Source organism: Thamnophis elegans, chromosome 4, assembly GCF_009769535.1.
Source record: "Thamnophis elegans isolate rThaEle1 chromosome 4, rThaEle1.pri, whole genome shotgun sequence".
Taxonomy (NCBI): Eukaryota; Metazoa; Chordata; class Lepidosauria; order Squamata; family Colubridae; genus Thamnophis; species Thamnophis elegans.
The window spans coordinates 121,322,375-121,339,645 of NC_045544.1; the positions used below are offsets into that span (position 1 = coordinate 121,322,375).

At 44.1% G+C, this 17,271-nt stretch overlaps 1 protein-coding gene across 1 annotated transcript in view; it reads left to right on the forward strand.

The window, feature by feature from the left end:
* Positions 1-15,219, forward strand: part of LOC116508529 (NADPH--cytochrome P450 reductase) — a 65,927-nt gene extending 50,708 nt beyond the window's left edge. Inside the window, exons 9-16 of the mRNA XM_032217180.1 lie at positions 1,386-1,502; positions 2,381-2,499; positions 5,046-5,227; positions 6,251-6,400; positions 8,715-8,982; positions 11,604-11,749; positions 13,033-13,118; positions 14,009-15,219. Of these exons, the coding sequence (XP_032073071.1) occupies positions 1,386-1,502; positions 2,381-2,499; positions 5,046-5,227; positions 6,251-6,400; positions 8,715-8,982; positions 11,604-11,749; positions 13,033-13,118; positions 14,009-14,066 (1,126 nt within the window). The 3' untranslated portion in view covers positions 14,067-15,219. The remainder of the gene's footprint in view (positions 1-1,385; positions 1,503-2,380; positions 2,500-5,045; positions 5,228-6,250; positions 6,401-8,714; positions 8,983-11,603; positions 11,750-13,032; positions 13,119-14,008) is intronic.
* The last annotated feature ends 2,052 nt before the right edge of the window (positions 15,220-17,271 follow it).

The window sequence follows — 17,271 nt, forward strand, 5'->3', positions numbered from 1 at the left end:
AGTCTTGGTGAGCTGAGTTGTGGCACTGCTGCTGTGAGTGGCAGCCATGCAGTCTTTGGGAACTGCTTCCTATAATAAGGGTAGGCGAAAAAGTAGAACCACGAGATGTTCACAGTTTTTCTGAAACTTCCTTTAAGAAAGAATGAGGGGGAGAGTCTCCCTGGGAAAGAGCTACCTGGGAGAGACAGCTAACTGTTGCCAGCCTGTGGGAGTCCCACGTTGTTCCTACTTTAATTAGTGACTTCCTCATCAGATGTGCCACCAGAGCAGTGAATATAATGGGCGGGTAGGAAGCTTCAGCCAAAAAATAAAAAATAAAAATCATTCAGTCAAAAGCAAATGAATGTTCATGAAGACACCAGGATCTCCTTTTTAAAATTCTGGAGAACGGTTGATGCCATATAGAGCTATGGGGAAGCAAACTTGGTATATTTGCTCAGGCGACTCTTGGTGATTTACAAAATAGAAAAACAAAAATGATATCAAAAGGTATAGCATGAATTGCTTTTTGGAAATCCACTAGAGACTGTGCCCGGGCTACTCTGTGTGTGTACACGTATGTGCGTGCATGCGTGTGCCGAGGGCCATTGCAAATAATTGCTTTTGTGGCCCTATCTTATTAAGGACCTCCTTGAGTATGTGCTTAGAAGATCCAATGGCAGTGCTATACAGTGACTAAGACACTGAGCTTATCATAACAACAACAACAACAACAACTGCAGCTTCCTGCAATAACACCAGTGGAACTGCAAAAAACCTGCGCTACTAGGAACATCATATATTTTAAGAAGATACTTGGTTGATACCTAAGATCCTGGCAGCAACTGGTATCAACCATTAGCACCGGTCAATGGTATTTGTGACACATCTTTAAATGTTCAGTTGACTGAATTTCATGTTTCATGAATAAAAGAAAAAATAATACTAATAATACAATACTTTATTTGTCAGTGCACAACATGTGTACAATGAGATTGGTTAACCTCCCTGCACACACACACTGACAATACAACTCACATTGTTTTCACATTGTTGATCAGAAAGGTCAGCACTTTGGCGGTTCGAATCCCTAGTGCTGCATAACGGAGCGAGCTTGTCCCAGCTTCTGCCAACCTAGCAGTTCGAAAGCACGTAAAAAATGCAAGTAGAAAAATAGGGGCTACTTTGGTGGGAAGGTAACAGTGTTCTGTGCACCTTCGGCATTTAGTCATGTCAGCCACATGACCATGGAGATGTCTTCAGACAGCGCTGGTTCTTCGGTTTGAAACAGAGATGAGAACTGCCCCCCTAGAGTTGAGAACGACTAGCACATATATGTGAGGGGAACCTTTACCTTTAAACCTTTCAAGTCATTAACCAGATATGTGTCTCGGGGTTTCTTTTAGACCATTTGATGCCAAGAATCCCTTTTTGGCTCCAGTTTCTTTGAACCGGAAGCTCAACCAAGGTGGCGAGAGGCACCTCATGCATCATGAACTGGACATCACTGGCTCCAAAATTAGGTAAATGGGGAATTTTGGAGATTCCGGAATCAGCAAAGCTGCAGGGCGCTGGAATGAAGAGGCGTGCTTTAATTACACGCTTGATGGCTGCTTTGACAAAACACAGTTAACCAGATCAATTAAAAAAGTTAGAGGTTGTGTTTATACAACATGCTAAACTTGTTTATGGATAACCTAAATTATTTCCCTGAGTGTGGATTAGCAAGTTGTATTCATTAGCACAATTGATTAATTAATAGTTCATTGCATCGCACAAAGTCTGAATACAGGTAGACCTTGGTTAATGTCCTGTTTAGCAACCATTCAAAGTGAACATCAGCGCTGAAAAAAGTAACTTAACCACTAGTCCTTGCATTTATGACTGTTGTAGTGCTTCTGTGATTAAGTGATCAACATTTGGGCACTTCGCAACCGGCAGGTGTTTGTGACCTTTGCAGTGAGTGTCCTGCGGTTATGATCAATATTTCACAGCCAGCTGCCAACAAGCAGTTGATGGAAAAACTAGCAGTAAAACCTCAAGTCGCAGTCATGTGGTGTTGACTGCAACCATGTCACTTGGCGAAGGAGTTACTGGCTCCAATTATGGTCCTTAAGTGAGGACTATCTTTTATGGATACATTCAATAACCAGCTGAAACACATTGTGTGAATGTCGCCTTAAATCCATGTCAAAGGATTTGCCTGCTCTTGCTTTAAAAAGTGTGACTCCAATGTAATAGAGATGAAATGCTAATACGCCTAGCTTTAAGAGTATTGGATTAATAGTATTGATGAGGAATTCCTAGCCTTAATGGGGACCCTTAATAAGAACTGTGAATCCAGAGGTGTACTTCAGTGATGTGGGTCAGACTAAACTCCATCTCTTGATTTCTTCCCCAGGTATGAGTCTGGAGACCATATTGCTGTGTATCCAGCCAATGATACTTCACTGGTGAATCAACTTGGTGAAATACTTGGTGCTGATTTGGATACAGTGATCTCCTTAAATAATTTAGATGGTGAGTATATAAAGATGAATGGGCTCAGTGGCTAAGATGCTGAGCTTGTCGATCAAAAGGTTGGTAGTTTGGTGTTTTGAATCCCTAGCGCCTCGTAACGGAGTGAGCTCCCGTTACTTGTCCCAGCTTCTGCCAACCTAGCAGTTTGAAAGCACATAAAAATGCAAGTAGAAAAATAGGAATAATCTTTGGTGGGAAGGTAACAGCATTCCGTGCACCTTTGGCGTTAGTCGTGCCGGCCACATGACCACGGAGACATCTGCAGACAGTGCTGGCTTTTCAGCTTTGAAACGGAAATGAGTACCACCCCCTAGAGTCGGGAACGACTAGCACATATGTGCGAGGGGATCCTTTACCTTATATAAAGATTCCTTCTTTGCATAAGTTACATGCTTTTTTGTTATGAAAACGGATGGTGCCAAATATTTCTCCCTATTTTATCAGATCTCTTGAGCAACCATTCCCATTCTTTACCCTACAATCTGTGGCTGATGGGACATGCTGTTCCTAATAACTATAAGGTGGTGTTTCTGAACCTCGGTCACTTGAAGGTGTGTGGACCTCAACTCTCAGAATTCCCCAGCCAGCAATGCATGTCCGCACATCTTCCAATGGCCGACGTTGAGAAACACTGCCTTACAATTATTAGGAAAAGCATGATCCTCCCATCTGAAGAGATGCTCATAGCTAATAGTGTACTTTGCTTTTCACCGACAGTTCTCATTCTTTGACACTTTGTTTGACAGTTGCCGCAGCAAAAAATTGCGTGCTGGCATCATTTCCAGTCTCTGCCATAGCAACTATTTGAATCTGGAATTCACTTCTGGCAGAACTAGTTTCCACACCTGATTTCAGGGGTGTTTACATCCAGTTGCCCAATCAGGTTGCTCAATTAAGATACTCTGCAGTTTTCTTTAAACCTCTTTATAAACCCAAGACTTCAACATTTGAAGTGGGGAGACCTGCCAAACTTGCTAGGTCTGTTGAGGATGTGTATTGGTTGATGGGGACAGACATGCTCCACTTGCGTTTTGAGGGATATTGAATGAATGTTCCAACTGAATCTCCAACAGATTCTGAGCTCAGCAGTTGGAAGCTTTTAGCGCTGCCGCCGCCTAAGCTGTTAACAGAGCTCTTGCTATTGTATCTTTGTTACAGTGTGGACGGCGAAGGAGGTGGTAAAAACACTGAATTGAACGCTCCTTCTTTGTTTCATATTTCAGCTTAGTGAACTATTTGTTCTCTTGCATTGTGTGCTCTTTTGCAATTATTTCTCAGATTTCAAGTGTGCTGGTCTCTTTCGCACGAGAGCTTTCTTTCCCCTCGCAAGGTGACCTTATCTCACATGAAGGCTTTGGAAATTGGATACTTTAATGAAATCATTTTGTCCTGTTTTTATCCAGCTGTCCAGCCTGCATTGTCCACTGGGACACATGGTTCTGGTCTCCATAACTACAAAAGCAGTAGAACAATGTTGGTACAGCAACATTGTCCAGTTAACAGCAGAGTTAAGAATTGGGTAGATTACCTTCCCTGCATGAATGCCATCCAGATATATGAACTTCAACTGCTATAATTCTTTGCTGGAGCCTGCTAGGTTGGGGAAGGTTAGAATATGACTTTGGGTCCCTGTGTTGTGTTGTGGCCTGCCAGCAGAGCTGGCAGCAGATTCACACAGAGAGGAGGTTGGGGAGGAACATGGGCCAGTCCTGGAGTCTAGGGAAAGTTCTGATGAAGGCTCTGTGTCGGATGCAGAGAGGGCGCCAGAGCTGTGTGCCAGTTACCAGCTGCCTTCAGAGTCAGACATCAGTGAGGCAGATGAACAGCTGGAACCTGTTCCCAGTGTGCATGCACAGAGTTGCCAGGACAAAGCTAAAGAACAAGGGTCAACTTGGGAGTAAGGCCACACGTGGACAATGAATGGCCCCTCCCAGAGGAACTAAAAGAGGAGCGAAAGGGGAGTGGAGTTTGCAGGAGACAATTAGTTCACTTAATTGGTTCAGACTCTCCGAGACTCCTTGCTAAGTTTTTCTGATATTGGCCTGTCAGTTCTCCAAGCCAGATAAAGTCTGTGACTGTAAATCCTCCCTTGAAAAACGTTGCTGGGTGTGAATGAGCAGAATTCACAGTAAATTAATAAAAGGGTTTTTTGTCAGGACAAGGAGTTTGCTGCATGTTCTTGGGAAGCCTAGGTCATTACAATTACAAACTTTATGAATTTTAGGATTGTTGGGCTCTTTATGCAGGATTTGGAGGCTTATTTAGTGGTACCTTGGTACTCATCCTGAATTGATTCCAGGAGGCGTGATGAGTACCAAAAATGATGAGTACCAAACACATTTTTTCCCATAACGAATAATTTAATGAGACACAAGGCAGTAACATAAACAAGTTCTAGCTTCTGTGTTGCATACCAAACAAACAATGTGTACTGGGACAAAATGATCACATCAGAATTGTTGAGTACCAAATTTAATGAGTTTCAAAGCAGTTGAGTACCATTGCATTTGAATTTCTGAACTCTTCCTCTCTCCTCCTCTTTGCAGAGGAATCCAACAAGAAGCACCCATTCCCTTGCCCAACTTCATACCGCACAGCCCTGACCTACTATTTGGATATCACTAATCCACCACGTACAAATGTTCTCTATGAGTTGGCACAATATGCCACAAATGCCAGTGAGCAGGAGCACCTGCGCAAGATGGCTTCCTCCTCTGCTGAAGGCAAGGTGGGTACTGATCTACATTTGCTGCTCCCCTTAATGTTATATTTGTGGTCAGTGACACCAAATTTGTACTGCAGCAATCCAGGTCACCAGTAGGTGGTGGCAAAGATAAAAGCAAAAACTCAGTACGCTGCCATCTGGTGGTCCTCGGTATTTTTTTTGCAGCCGAGCTCTGAAAATCCTACTGAATTTCCCTGAAAATGAGGCCAGGTCTTATATTTACTTTTGCTCCAAAAGATGCATTAGATCTTATTTTCCAGTTAGGTCTTATTTTTGGGGAAATATGGTACTAACTGTGTCTGGCTGACAATCTTAACTGGGGCTTATTTGGGGGGTAGGGCTTACATTACGAGCATCCTGAAAAATCAAGCTAGAGCTTATTTTCCAGTTGGTTTTAGGGAAATACGGTACCATTGATCCTTGGAAGGAGAATTTGTTGGAATTGGTAGTCATAGGAGATTTCCAATTTTCTTTGAATCAGACGAGCAAAATAATACAGAATCTGTTTTCAGCAGTGAAATGCTAAAACAGGACGATAGACATGCATGGTCCATATCTCTCAAAGCTTCTCCCAGTCTGTTCTTCTGGTAAGGGAGAAATGGAATAAGGATGGACAGTGTCTGGGTGGTCAGGATTGCTGTTTTAGCCCATGATAAACCCATCCTGAATGGCAACTCAAAAGTTAAAAAAAAAAAAACAGGACCGGGAATCTCCTCGTGGTGATGCTTACATATCAGATTTGGTAGAATAGGAAATAGCCAGTTGTCTTTGCTAAGGCAGCCTTGCAGTCTTTCTTCCTCAGTTAACTTAGAGCACTCTTCCATTATTTCCCACCCTCCCAATACACTGGATGTAACTATTATGCCATGCAAACCAGGGAAGTTGCAGCCCAAAGCCCCTCTTGAGTAGATCAAGTAAGGAAAGAACTTAAGCCCAGGGTTTGATTTGTCTAGAACGGACCTTTTTTGAAAATAAATCCACATTGATTTCCTCTTCTCCCCTAACATAAATGTTTGCTTAATCTAGACTTTGTATCTCAGCTGGGTTGTTGAGTCCCGGAGGAATATCCTGGCTATCCTGCAGGACACACCTTCTCTGCGGCCTCCTATTGACCACCTTTGTGAACTGCTTCCCCGTCTTCAAGCTCGCTATTACTCCATCGCTTCTACATCCAAGGTGAGCACACTGGCAAGGCATGCCAGGAGCTCTCCTGGTTGACAATCTAATGTATTTTTCTGCCGTCTTTTTTTTTTTTACTACAATATGTGTTCTTTAGTTCTCCTACCCACCCAGGCCCCCAGTCCTTGCGTTTTTGCCTTAGTGGAAAATAACCTTTCGCTTTTCCTACGCTAGCTGCAATGACGGTTGATATTTTGTGCGAGTCTTCCTTCCTCTCACTTCAGCAACAATGAATCTCCTGCTGCAAATGTCACAGCCTGAACAGCCATTCATGAGACATTTAAAGATGTTAGGAGTTGGGTTACAGCTCTTACAAATGCATTATTGGAAAGAAATGATTTATGAAAGCAGGGGGTGAAATTAATGATTTCACAAGAGGAGAGGGAATAAGGCACGGAAAATGCTGATGCCCCTGCTTCCTTCTGATCTTTTTCAGCAAAACTCTAATGTAAAGAAGGTTCTTCTCATTTTAGGCTATGTGAATTCCACCAAAGGAAGCAATGGCACACTAGTTAGACCAGCAATAGAAAAAGATTGAGGCGCAAACTAAAATGGGTTCAAATAAAGGCAATAAATGGTCCTGGGCATAGAGAGCAGGTGGAGAGAGAAGAAAAAATCAAGGAGATGCTTTTCAGAACCCAAAGAGTTGCCTGATGTTGAAAGGAAAATGTAATTTTCAGGGTCTTCACATATAGGAAGTTTCATGTCAGCTGAATATTAGAAGGCTTCTTTAATATTCAGTCTCCTGGATGTAAACAGTCAGGATCTGACTATTTGAGAGACCGCCTTCTGCCAATAACCTCCCTGCGTCCCATCAGATCGCATAGAGCGGGCCTCCTCCGTATTCCATCCGCCAGTCAGTGCCGACTGGCGACTACCCGGAGGAGAGCCTTCTCAGTTGCTGCTCCGACGCTATGGAACAATCTCCCCGTGGAGATTCGTACCCTGACCACAGTCCAGGCCTTCCGTACAGCCCTCAAGATCTGGCTAGCCCGTCAGGCCTGGGGATAAACTCTTCCGCCCCTCCCGAATGCTGAGAGAATGTTGTGTTTTTAGTATTTTTCAGTTATTGCACATTTCTTTTTATGTTTTGTCTTCACTCCCCTTCCTTGTTATTGTAAGCCGCCCTGAGTCCCCTCAGGGAAAAGGGCGGCCTATAAATGCTATTAAAATCTAAAATCTAAAATCTAAATCTCCAGTAGAAACAATCCAAAAATTGGAACCAATTAGGAACAGATCATCATGGATAAAAATCTATCTATATGGCTGCCAAGAATTGATACCAACTTGATGGCACCTAATCAAGCAATCAGTTTGAAAACTTGAGGACTCTGTACCACCGTATTAGAGAGAGGCCTTCAAGGAGAGACAGGACAACGCCCTGGATGTGTTGCAATTTTGGATTTCCTGCATCAAGCAAGGGTTTGGACTGGATGACCTACAAGGCTGCCCATCTTCCTTAACTAGTCCCTTTTTTTTGATGCCTGAGAATCCACGGAGACATTGCCTAAATACTGAGCATATATTTGTGGCCATATTTCACTAGACGCTTGTATCTGAACCTCAGTATCTTTCCGTGTTGAAGTCGGAATCCAGTCCTCAGTTCTGGGCTTCTCTGTCTCCTTGTACTCTAAAGAAACCCAAGTCACGGTTCTTGTCTAAACATTTTATAGAAGAGATTGGACAACCATTTTGTCTGAAATGCTATAGAGCAGGGGTCCCCAACCCTCGGGCCGTGGCCCACTACCAGGCCTTGGGCCAGGCTGCGGAAGTGGCAGATGAGTGCACAAATGCATCCCCGCTTGTGCAAGCATATATATAGGTTGGGGTTGGACTATAGAAGGTCTAAGGCTCCTTCCAACTACTTTGTTATTTATTTTAACCTTGGTTAGGTAGTCTATATAGGTCAATATATACGATACGATACTTTTATTTGTATGCCGCCCTTTTCCCTGGGGGGACTCAGGGCGGCTCACAGTTCAGGGGGAGGGGAGGACAGACCAAGTTACATATAAGACAATACATCGTTAAAAGCACAACATTCATACTATTCGGGTAGGGTTAAGGTCTTTAGCCCCAGGCCTGTCGGGACAGCCAGGTTTTGAGGGCTATGCGGAAGGTCTGGAGGGTGGTGAGGGTACGAATCTCCATGCCCTCAGTTCGTTTGGTTTGTTTATGATTCAGTCTGAACCCCGGGCAGAGATTAATTCTGTCCCCAAGTGAAGTGTGCAATGTAGATCCAATTGGAGACTTCACTGTTGTCCCTAAAAGCTCCTGATGGCTCTTTCTTGCATTCCAACCCCCTCTCCAGGTAAACCCAAATTCCATCCATATCTGTTCTGTTGTTGTGGAGTACACCACCAAAACGGACCGAGTAAACAAAGGAGTGGCTACTAACTGGCTGAAGAACAAGCAACCCAATGAGAATGGGCACAAATCCACAGTGCCCTTGTATGTCCGGAAATCCCAGTTCCGGCTGCCCTTCAAACCGAACACTCCTATCATCATGATTGGGCCAGGCACAGGGATTGCTCCCTTCATCGGTTTCATCCAGGAGCGGGGTTGGCTCAAACAACAAGGTGAGTGCTGAGCTCAGATTGGCCCCCTGGGCAACAATGGAGTCCTCAGGTTAAATTCCTTGTAAAGGAAGCCAGGGAAATCCCCGATGGTTTGCTGTGGTGGCGAAATAGAGCATCCGCTGGCAGAAGCAGTAGGCTGTTTATTTTAGTCGTTGCATTCCTTTCCCGCCTTTTCTCTGAGAGTTCAAGACAGCATATCTGAGTTATCTTGTCTCATCTTCCAAACAACCACCCTGTGAAGCAGTTTGGGCTGATAAGAGTGATGACAGTGACGGATTTAGAGCCAAGCCTGGTGAGCCATCTGGTTAAGTGGAGGCTTGAATTAAGAGTCTCCTTGCACCGAATTGAATATCTTGACCACTTCATTACTCCGGCCCTAAATGCATGTGCCCAATGGCTTTTGTGTCTTGCTTTAAGGCTTCCCTAAAACAGTTGTTTGATGGCTGACTTTTTGGGTTGAGAACCTAGGATCCCTTGCTAGGTGAAGCTTCAGTCCGTTCTTGCTTGTATCTCCTTGTATAATTGCTGTAAATCATCATAGTCATCGGGTTATGGCCACCCACTCCAGCAGACCTTGAGCAGCTTACAAAACCCATATTTGATTTATCTGTGAATGACTTTTTGCAAACCATTTCATGTTGATCTCTTTTGTAATCAAAAACATGTCTAACATTGTAATCTATTGCCGTTGCCAATGGGTCATAATGGAACTGTAGTTCCTTTGTCAACATCTTGATAGGGTGACCAAGGGCATCTGATTTGAATAGTTTGGCTGACTCTCCTTTTAACAGATTAACTCAGAATCAATCCGTGCCTCATATAAAAGCCCTTGGTGAGGAAGAAAAATAACTTTTCAAAGGACAGAATCTAACCATGCTGCCGATGCAACCTCAAATAATCTTTTCACTCATAGCCAGATTGGAGTAAAAGTCTTCTGCATTGTCCTGGCTTTGGCATGCTTCCATTTAAGTGTATTGATTTAAGCAGGAACCTGAATAAAGTGAACTTCTCCATCTAAATACAGGTAGTCCTCGACTTGCAACCATTTGTTTAGAAACTCTTCAGAAGTACAACAGCACTGAAAAATATCTTACACACTTTACGACCATTACAACATCCCCAGAGTTATGTGAGGAGCCCCGGTAGCGCAGTGGTTAGAATGCAGTATTGCAGGCTAACTCTGTCCACAATATAGAGCTTGATCTTGTTAGGGCTTCATCCTTCCAAGGTTGGTAAAACAAGGACCCAGATTGTTGGGGGCAATATGCTGGCATTGTAAAAGGCTCAGAGAGTGCTCTAAAGCACAATGGAACAGTATATAAGTCTTAAGTGCAACAAAGATGATTAGGGGACCAGAGGCTTAACACATAAAGAACAGTGCTGAATTGGGTATGACTAGTTTAATGAAAAGGAGGACCAGGGGGTGACATGATAGCACAGTGATGGTGAACCTTTTTCACCTTGGGTGCCAAAACCACTAGTGTGTGCTATTGCGCATGAAGTTCCTGAACTTCCTTTTCGCGCGTTGGGCAGTTTTTCATCCTCCGGAGGCAAAAAACAGCCCAATGCGCAAACCGGAAGTTTATTCCCGAACTTTCGGTTGGCAGGTTGGCCAGTTTTTCACCCTCTGGAGGCTTCAGGGAAGCTTCCGGAAAGTGAAAATGGCCGAAAATCAAGGCTGAAAATCAGCTGGTGTGCAACACTTCGCCTGCCCTTAGGATTAGGATTAGGATTAGGATTTATTCATTTATATGCCGCCCTTTTCCCCGAAGGGGACTCAGGGCAGCTCACAACTCAGTCAGGGAAAGGAGATACAAACGGGGGATAAAAGACAAACAAACAATACACAATTTAAAAAACACACAACAACCATACCATTCGAGAAGGGGGGCAGAAGCTCTTTAGCCCCAGGCCTGCCGGAATAGCCAGGTTTTAAGGCTTTGCGGCAGGCCTGGAGGGTGGTAAGGGTTCGAATCTCCACGGGGAGTTCGTTCCAGAGGGTCGGAGCAGCCACAGAGAAGGCTCTCCTCCGTGTAGTCGCCAGTCGGCATTGGCCGGTGGATGGAATTCGGAGGAGGCCTAATCTGTGGGATCTGATCCGTCTATTGGAGGTGATTGGCAGCAGGCGGAAATGGTTCCATGTGCCACCTGCGGTACGTGTGCCATAGGTTCACCATCACGGTGATAGATTGTTCCAATATATTGGGCTGCCACAAAGAAGAGGGAGTCAAGCTATTCTCCAAAGCACCTGAGGGCAAGAAGATGCGATGGATGGAAACTGATTAAGGAGAGAAGCAACTTAGAACTGAGGAGAAATTTCCTGACAGTTAGAACAATTAATTAATTAAACAATTAATCATTGCCTCCAGAAGTTGTGAATGCTCCAACACTGGAGGTTCTTAAGAAGAGGTTGGACAATCATTTGTCTGAAGTGGTGTAGGGTTTCCTGCCTGAGCAGGGGGTTGAACTAAAGGACCTCCAAGGTCCCTTCCAACTCTGTTATTCTATTATTCTGAACTAAAGATCAGATCTGAAGCAACACGTTCAGGCTGCTATTTGTTGCAAGAATACACAAGGTCACTCAGCAGCTCTGGACTGAGGAATGTGTCCTTGTGTTTTAGGCAAGGAGGTTGGGGAGACTGTGCTGTATTTTGGCTGCCGGCACGAGAAGGAGGACTACATCTATAAGGACGAACTTGCCAAATTTGTCAAAGAAGGAGCCCTTACTCAACTCAATGTCGCTTTCTCAAGGGACCAGCCAGAAAAGGTAAGCCTGCTCCACTCTAAAACGTTTCCATAATCCATGGGCATTTTCATTCACTTGTCCTGTTGGTTTGGGTCTGCTTAAAAAATGGACCGTTTGCATGTTTTGTGCTGAGAAAATCTTCTGTTGAGGAAAAAAAAAGCAAATAATGCCTGAGTTTTTCATAATTCTAGAAAATGTTGGTAAAGGCATTTTTTTAACCCCTTCCCTGCTATCTGTCTGGTTCACCTGATTTCTGGACCAGGCATTTTTTTTATTTTTTCAAAAACACTTTTGTAGTCCTCATACTGTGTTTCCATGAAAATACAACCTACTCAGAAAATAAGTCAGAAAATAAATAAACCAATTTCGTTGTATTTAAGTACAATGACAATAAAGATTATACTTAAGTCCTAGCTTGATTTTTACATATGCTCCCAATATAAGCCCTACCCTGAAAATAAGCCCTAATTAAGACCCCACCCACTCCAGGTACACAAGTAAAAATTATGCTAGGGTGGGGAAAGTGGTGGTGGAGTTGTCCTACTACTTACTTTTGGACAGTTGCAGCCAGGCCTCGCACACCTTGGCCCATTTTTTCTACCAGAAAGCTTTCCTGAAAGCCTCTGTAGCCGAAAACAGAGCTCTGGATCAATCCGGAGCTCTGTTATCACTACAGAGCAGAGGTGGGTTGCTGCCGGTTTGATCCGGTTTGGCTGAACCGGTAGTGGAATTCAGGCCTGGATCACAGATCCGGCAGCGCCCCAGGCCTGACATGCCCCCGAACCGGTTCCCTCACTGCCACTTGGGTGCCGCCATTTTGAATTTTAGTGACTGCGCATTTGCAGTTCACTGTAAATTTTTCTGTGCATAGAATAATTTACATTGTACAGTGCATGCACACAGTGTGCATCTGGCGTGCGCATGTTGTGCACGGGTTGTGAACCAGCAGTAAACGCCAGCAGCAACCCACCCTTGCTACAGAGGCCTTCAGGAAAGCCTTGCCGGCAGGAGCCTGCTGGCTTGCCCAATGGAGAAGTTCCTGAAGGCCTCTGAATGCGGAAAAGAGCCCAGGTGTGACACGCGCAAGTATGTGAGTGGGACATCCCCCTCCCCCCCGAAAACAAGACCTGGTGCCTTTTTTGGTGGGAAAAAAATAAGACAGGGTCTTATTTTCGGGTAAACAAGGGTATCTGTATCTACCTTTAAAAATAAGTAGATGCCAGTTTTTATGGTGAAGGAGACATAATCAGAGAATATACACCAGCTGTTAAGACCCCTTTGATACCCAATTTTGTATCTTTCAGATTTATGTGCAGCATTTGCTCAAAAAGAACAAGGAGCACGTCTGGAAGTTGATCAGTGAAGGAAATGGTCACATCTATGTGTGCGGGTAAGGATGGCAAGGCTCTTTTCATTCACAGGTTATCTTGCAGCAGTGAGCAGTCAGAAATTGACTTGAAAACAAGCAATAGCAATTTTGCCCTGGGGCAGAACAGTTGGAAAGAAACAGAAGATGCAATGCTAACTGGAAATTCTGGTATTAATAATGATATCTGAGGGTACCATGAAAGGTTAAGTAGCTTGCAAAGTATGTAAATTATCAATATGAATTTGCAGAATTGCTGAAGAATTTGCCCAAAGCATAAAAATATTCAAAATAATTCAAGTGAAGTGAAGTGGATGACTTCCCTGGATATCTTGACTGAATGTCAATCAATCTCATAACAATATGGCACTCATCTGTCCTTCCCACAAACTTCAGTTTTTAACTTCATCAAGAGAACCCTTGATTCTGTTTCAGAGATAGCCATCTGAGAAGCTTTCTTATGCCGTTCCAACCCAGTAGCTGTCCTAGCATCTATCCATGGAGACTGCAGATCCTATCAAAGGGCTCAGTGAAGGAATTCTATTTCCATGCCCCAGTCAGAGGACAAATGGCACAATTTGAGGTGGGGGGAGAGCGGCTCAGTTGGGAGTATTTCCTAGCTCTGCCTGGAAATAAGTAGGACTGAAATGGGACTCTCTGCTGGCAATTGGGCGATTAGAGTCCTTTCGTCCCTTAGATCTGTATAATACCGCTGTCCTAATCTTGTCAATGCCCATCTTTAGATCCTGTTTTCTTCCACAATGTTGAGAGGCAGAATTTCTGTCTGCACCCGAGTCCTCCGAAATTAGCAACATGCCACTTCCCAAAGCTTGCTTGTTGAGTTTTTTTTCCTACCTGGAGCTCTAGCCACTGTTCTTCACTGTCTGACTTTACTCTTTTCTTCTTCCTTCCAGTGATGCACGCAACATGGCTCGGGATGTGCAGAATGCCTTTTACCGAGATTGTAGCTGAATATGGGCAAGATGGACCACCAGCAGGCTGTGGACTATGTCAAGAAACTGATGACCAAGGGCCGCTACTCCTTGGATGTCTGGAGTTAGGGGGCACTTACTGCAGCAAAGAGGGGTGACTGTAGGTGGCTGATGAAGAGCAGGGCAAGGACTCATCATTCTGCCTCCAGGGAACTGTGCATACCTTGACTTTCTCTAGCTCCTACCCATTCCCTGACTGTTCGGCAGGGTGAATTTAGTGGGCTTTGGTTTCCTGTGGCAAGATCTAATCGCATTGAGCTAGACTCTCAGAGCAGTGGAGAAGCACCAGCATGCCTGTCTCTCTCTCTCTCTCTTTCTTTGGTTGGTTGGTAGCTGCTACAGAACATAATCTGAGGGTGGGTTTCCCACCCCTTCCTTACCCAACACACCTTTTTTTTTTTTTAAAGGGAACTCCCTTTTTGTTTCATCTCACAGGCATCTGTGCTCTGGTGGAAATGGTGCTTAGATGACCTTGGTCCTTCAAACCTGTCTCTTTTAGCCTTATCATCAACAGGCTGGGGTCCTTCCTGGGCTGTACTGAAGAATACAGTGGCAACGGTTTTCATTTGGTCAGCAGCTGGTTGTTGGGATTCACGTGGGATGGGCGCCAGGAAAATGTCTGAAGAGGCGGCAGAAGGAATCATTTGGAAGGCAAGTGATAGCAGCAGTGGGTTTACACGAAGAAACCAGTAAAAATGAAGCTCTCATCTTCCTGTGTGGAAGGCATGCTTGGAGGGCGATGGTGGAACTAGATGCTATGCCTCAGCATGGACCAGAGAGGAACCTGCTTGTGATATTTCACTTCCTTTGTTCTTCCCCTCTTGGGGGAAAAACTCATTTTACATGAATCTGAGCTCTCTCCAAACCACCCCTTCTATTTCTCCCTTGCTTTGTTCCTAACTGAACGAGATCCTACCTAGACTGAGGCTGATCCCATTTCTGATGCCTTCAGTCCCGTGCTCCTCTTCTGGACACAAATTTGCCTCCCGTCGTTTGACTCACCCTGTTGAAGCTGCATTCTGGTGCCTAATGACATGTGTTTGGAAACTGGCCAGGCAGCCTGAATACTGATTGTACATAATTTTAGGGCGACTCGTTCTTGAAATAAAATAACCTGATTCTTTTGTTCTGCCTCTTCTGCCTCTTTGTGGACTTTTTTTGGGGAAGGGAAGCTGGAGGTTTTGCAGCTGAAACCATGCTGTTAAAACAGAAGGTGAGGAAGCTTTGCTTCATAGGAACCAAGCTTATTTATGTAGCCTTCGATTGTAATTTAAGACTCTAGAGCCATGCATGAGACAATGTGTACCTTTTTCCTCGGTAGTATATTTATTTTTGCAATTTGCTTATTGTCTAGTGAACTCAGATGAAAGTGGGAAATGAAATGAAGAAAGGAAGGATCTGAAAAGTTCCATTACTCTCGTAGTTTGTCTGGGACTTTTTTTAAAAAAAGGGTATATCCCTCCAGAAGGCAAGCATCTGCTGGTTAGAAGGTAGTGTTTCTAGCCTTAGTCACAATAGTGTGATATTTGGAGAAATGAACACCCTCCACTTGGAATTATATTTTGCCTTTCTGGTGAACATCTGTGAGTAGACTGCCTTTGCCATGTTGCCTTCCTCTTAAAAAAGACATCTAAAGCTCATCGTTGCAGATTCCACAAATACCCTGTTCTTCATATTCCTGTTTCAGGACTCCCGTCTCATGCTCATCACAAATATATTTTTCTTCAGTACTCTTTGGCCTTTCTTGCTACTTTAAGGTGTTTATAACTACCTAGTTCTAGAGGACTCACAGTGAAGAAATTACCACCACCAACCTCACCATAAATAAGCAAATCCAATGAAGACCAACGGGGATAATGAAGAAAAGCCAAGGTAAAATCCCAAATAAAAGCCAATATAAGCACTCCCTCTTTGGACTGAAATAGCAATAGCAAATAATAAGACTCATATGTACCACTCCATAATGCTTTGCAGTTGTCCACCTTTCCAGCTTTATCAACCGGTGGGGGAAGGACTGGGAATAGTTTCTGTGTGAGTGACAGGCAAACACGCTTATGTGGCCAGTTCAATGCCCATTGCCCACTTCTCGGACTGGTTCCAAAAGGCTCAAGGCCTGGTAGTGAGTCACAGCTTCAAGGTCGGGGACCCGTTTACAGCCCTCTCTAAGCAGTTTGCCGAGTCAGCATATTGCCCCCCCAACAATCTGGGTCCTCATTTTACCAACCTTGGAAAGCTGGAAGGCTGAGTCAATGAACCAAGCATGTTTTTTACCTCATGAATCAAATCGCATTAAGGTGGGGGCTTATGCTCTGCAAGGTGGAGATCCTTTCAGAGTTCTCTTGATGGCTGGAGCAGCTAGGCAGAATCAATCCCAACAGTGACTTTTGAGGCATCCCAGAGCAGCACTTTTTTTAAAAAAAAGTTTATTTATATCCCGCCTTTATTATTTTTTACAAATAAGGTGGCAACAAATCCAACATACCTTCCTCCTATTTTCCCGTAACCCTGTGAGGTAAGATGGCTAGAGTGTGACCTGCCTAGAGTCACGCAGCCAGCTTCATGCCTACACTGGGACCGGAGCTCATGGTCTCCAGCTCTCTAGTTTGATGCCTTAACCATGAGACCAAACTGGCTTTCTGGTATTTAAATAGGACTTCTTCCAATCATTTGTAGTCTCCCCCACCCCCACCCAACCAATATCATGCACCATTATTTGGAAATGTGATGATCAGTGACTAAAATGCCTAAGGAATTTGGAAAGGGAATTCTGTATTCGTTTTCCATATAGTATTCTTTAAAGCAGTGTTTCTCAACCTTGGTAATTCTGGGAGTTGAAGTCCGGACATCTTCAAGTTGCCAAGGTTGAGAAACACTGCTTTAAATATCAAAATAAATTTTTCCTCCCATTGCTTTTGTAACTTTCATTGCAGCGCAACTTCTACTTAAGCTTTACCTAACTATCTGTCTCTGCATGATGTAGGCTAAAATGACAGTCATCTTCAGCCCATGTGCCCAATGGCCTTGTTTAGTGTTGATGGCAGCTGCAAACCAGCACATCTGGAAATCAACCCAAGAGAAAGACTGCAGTAGCAACCTTCCCTGTGTCTTCTCCGTCATGGCACTTGTTTTATGGAACAGCTTCACCCCAGATGTATGGCTGCCCCCAACTCTGTTGGCCATTAGAA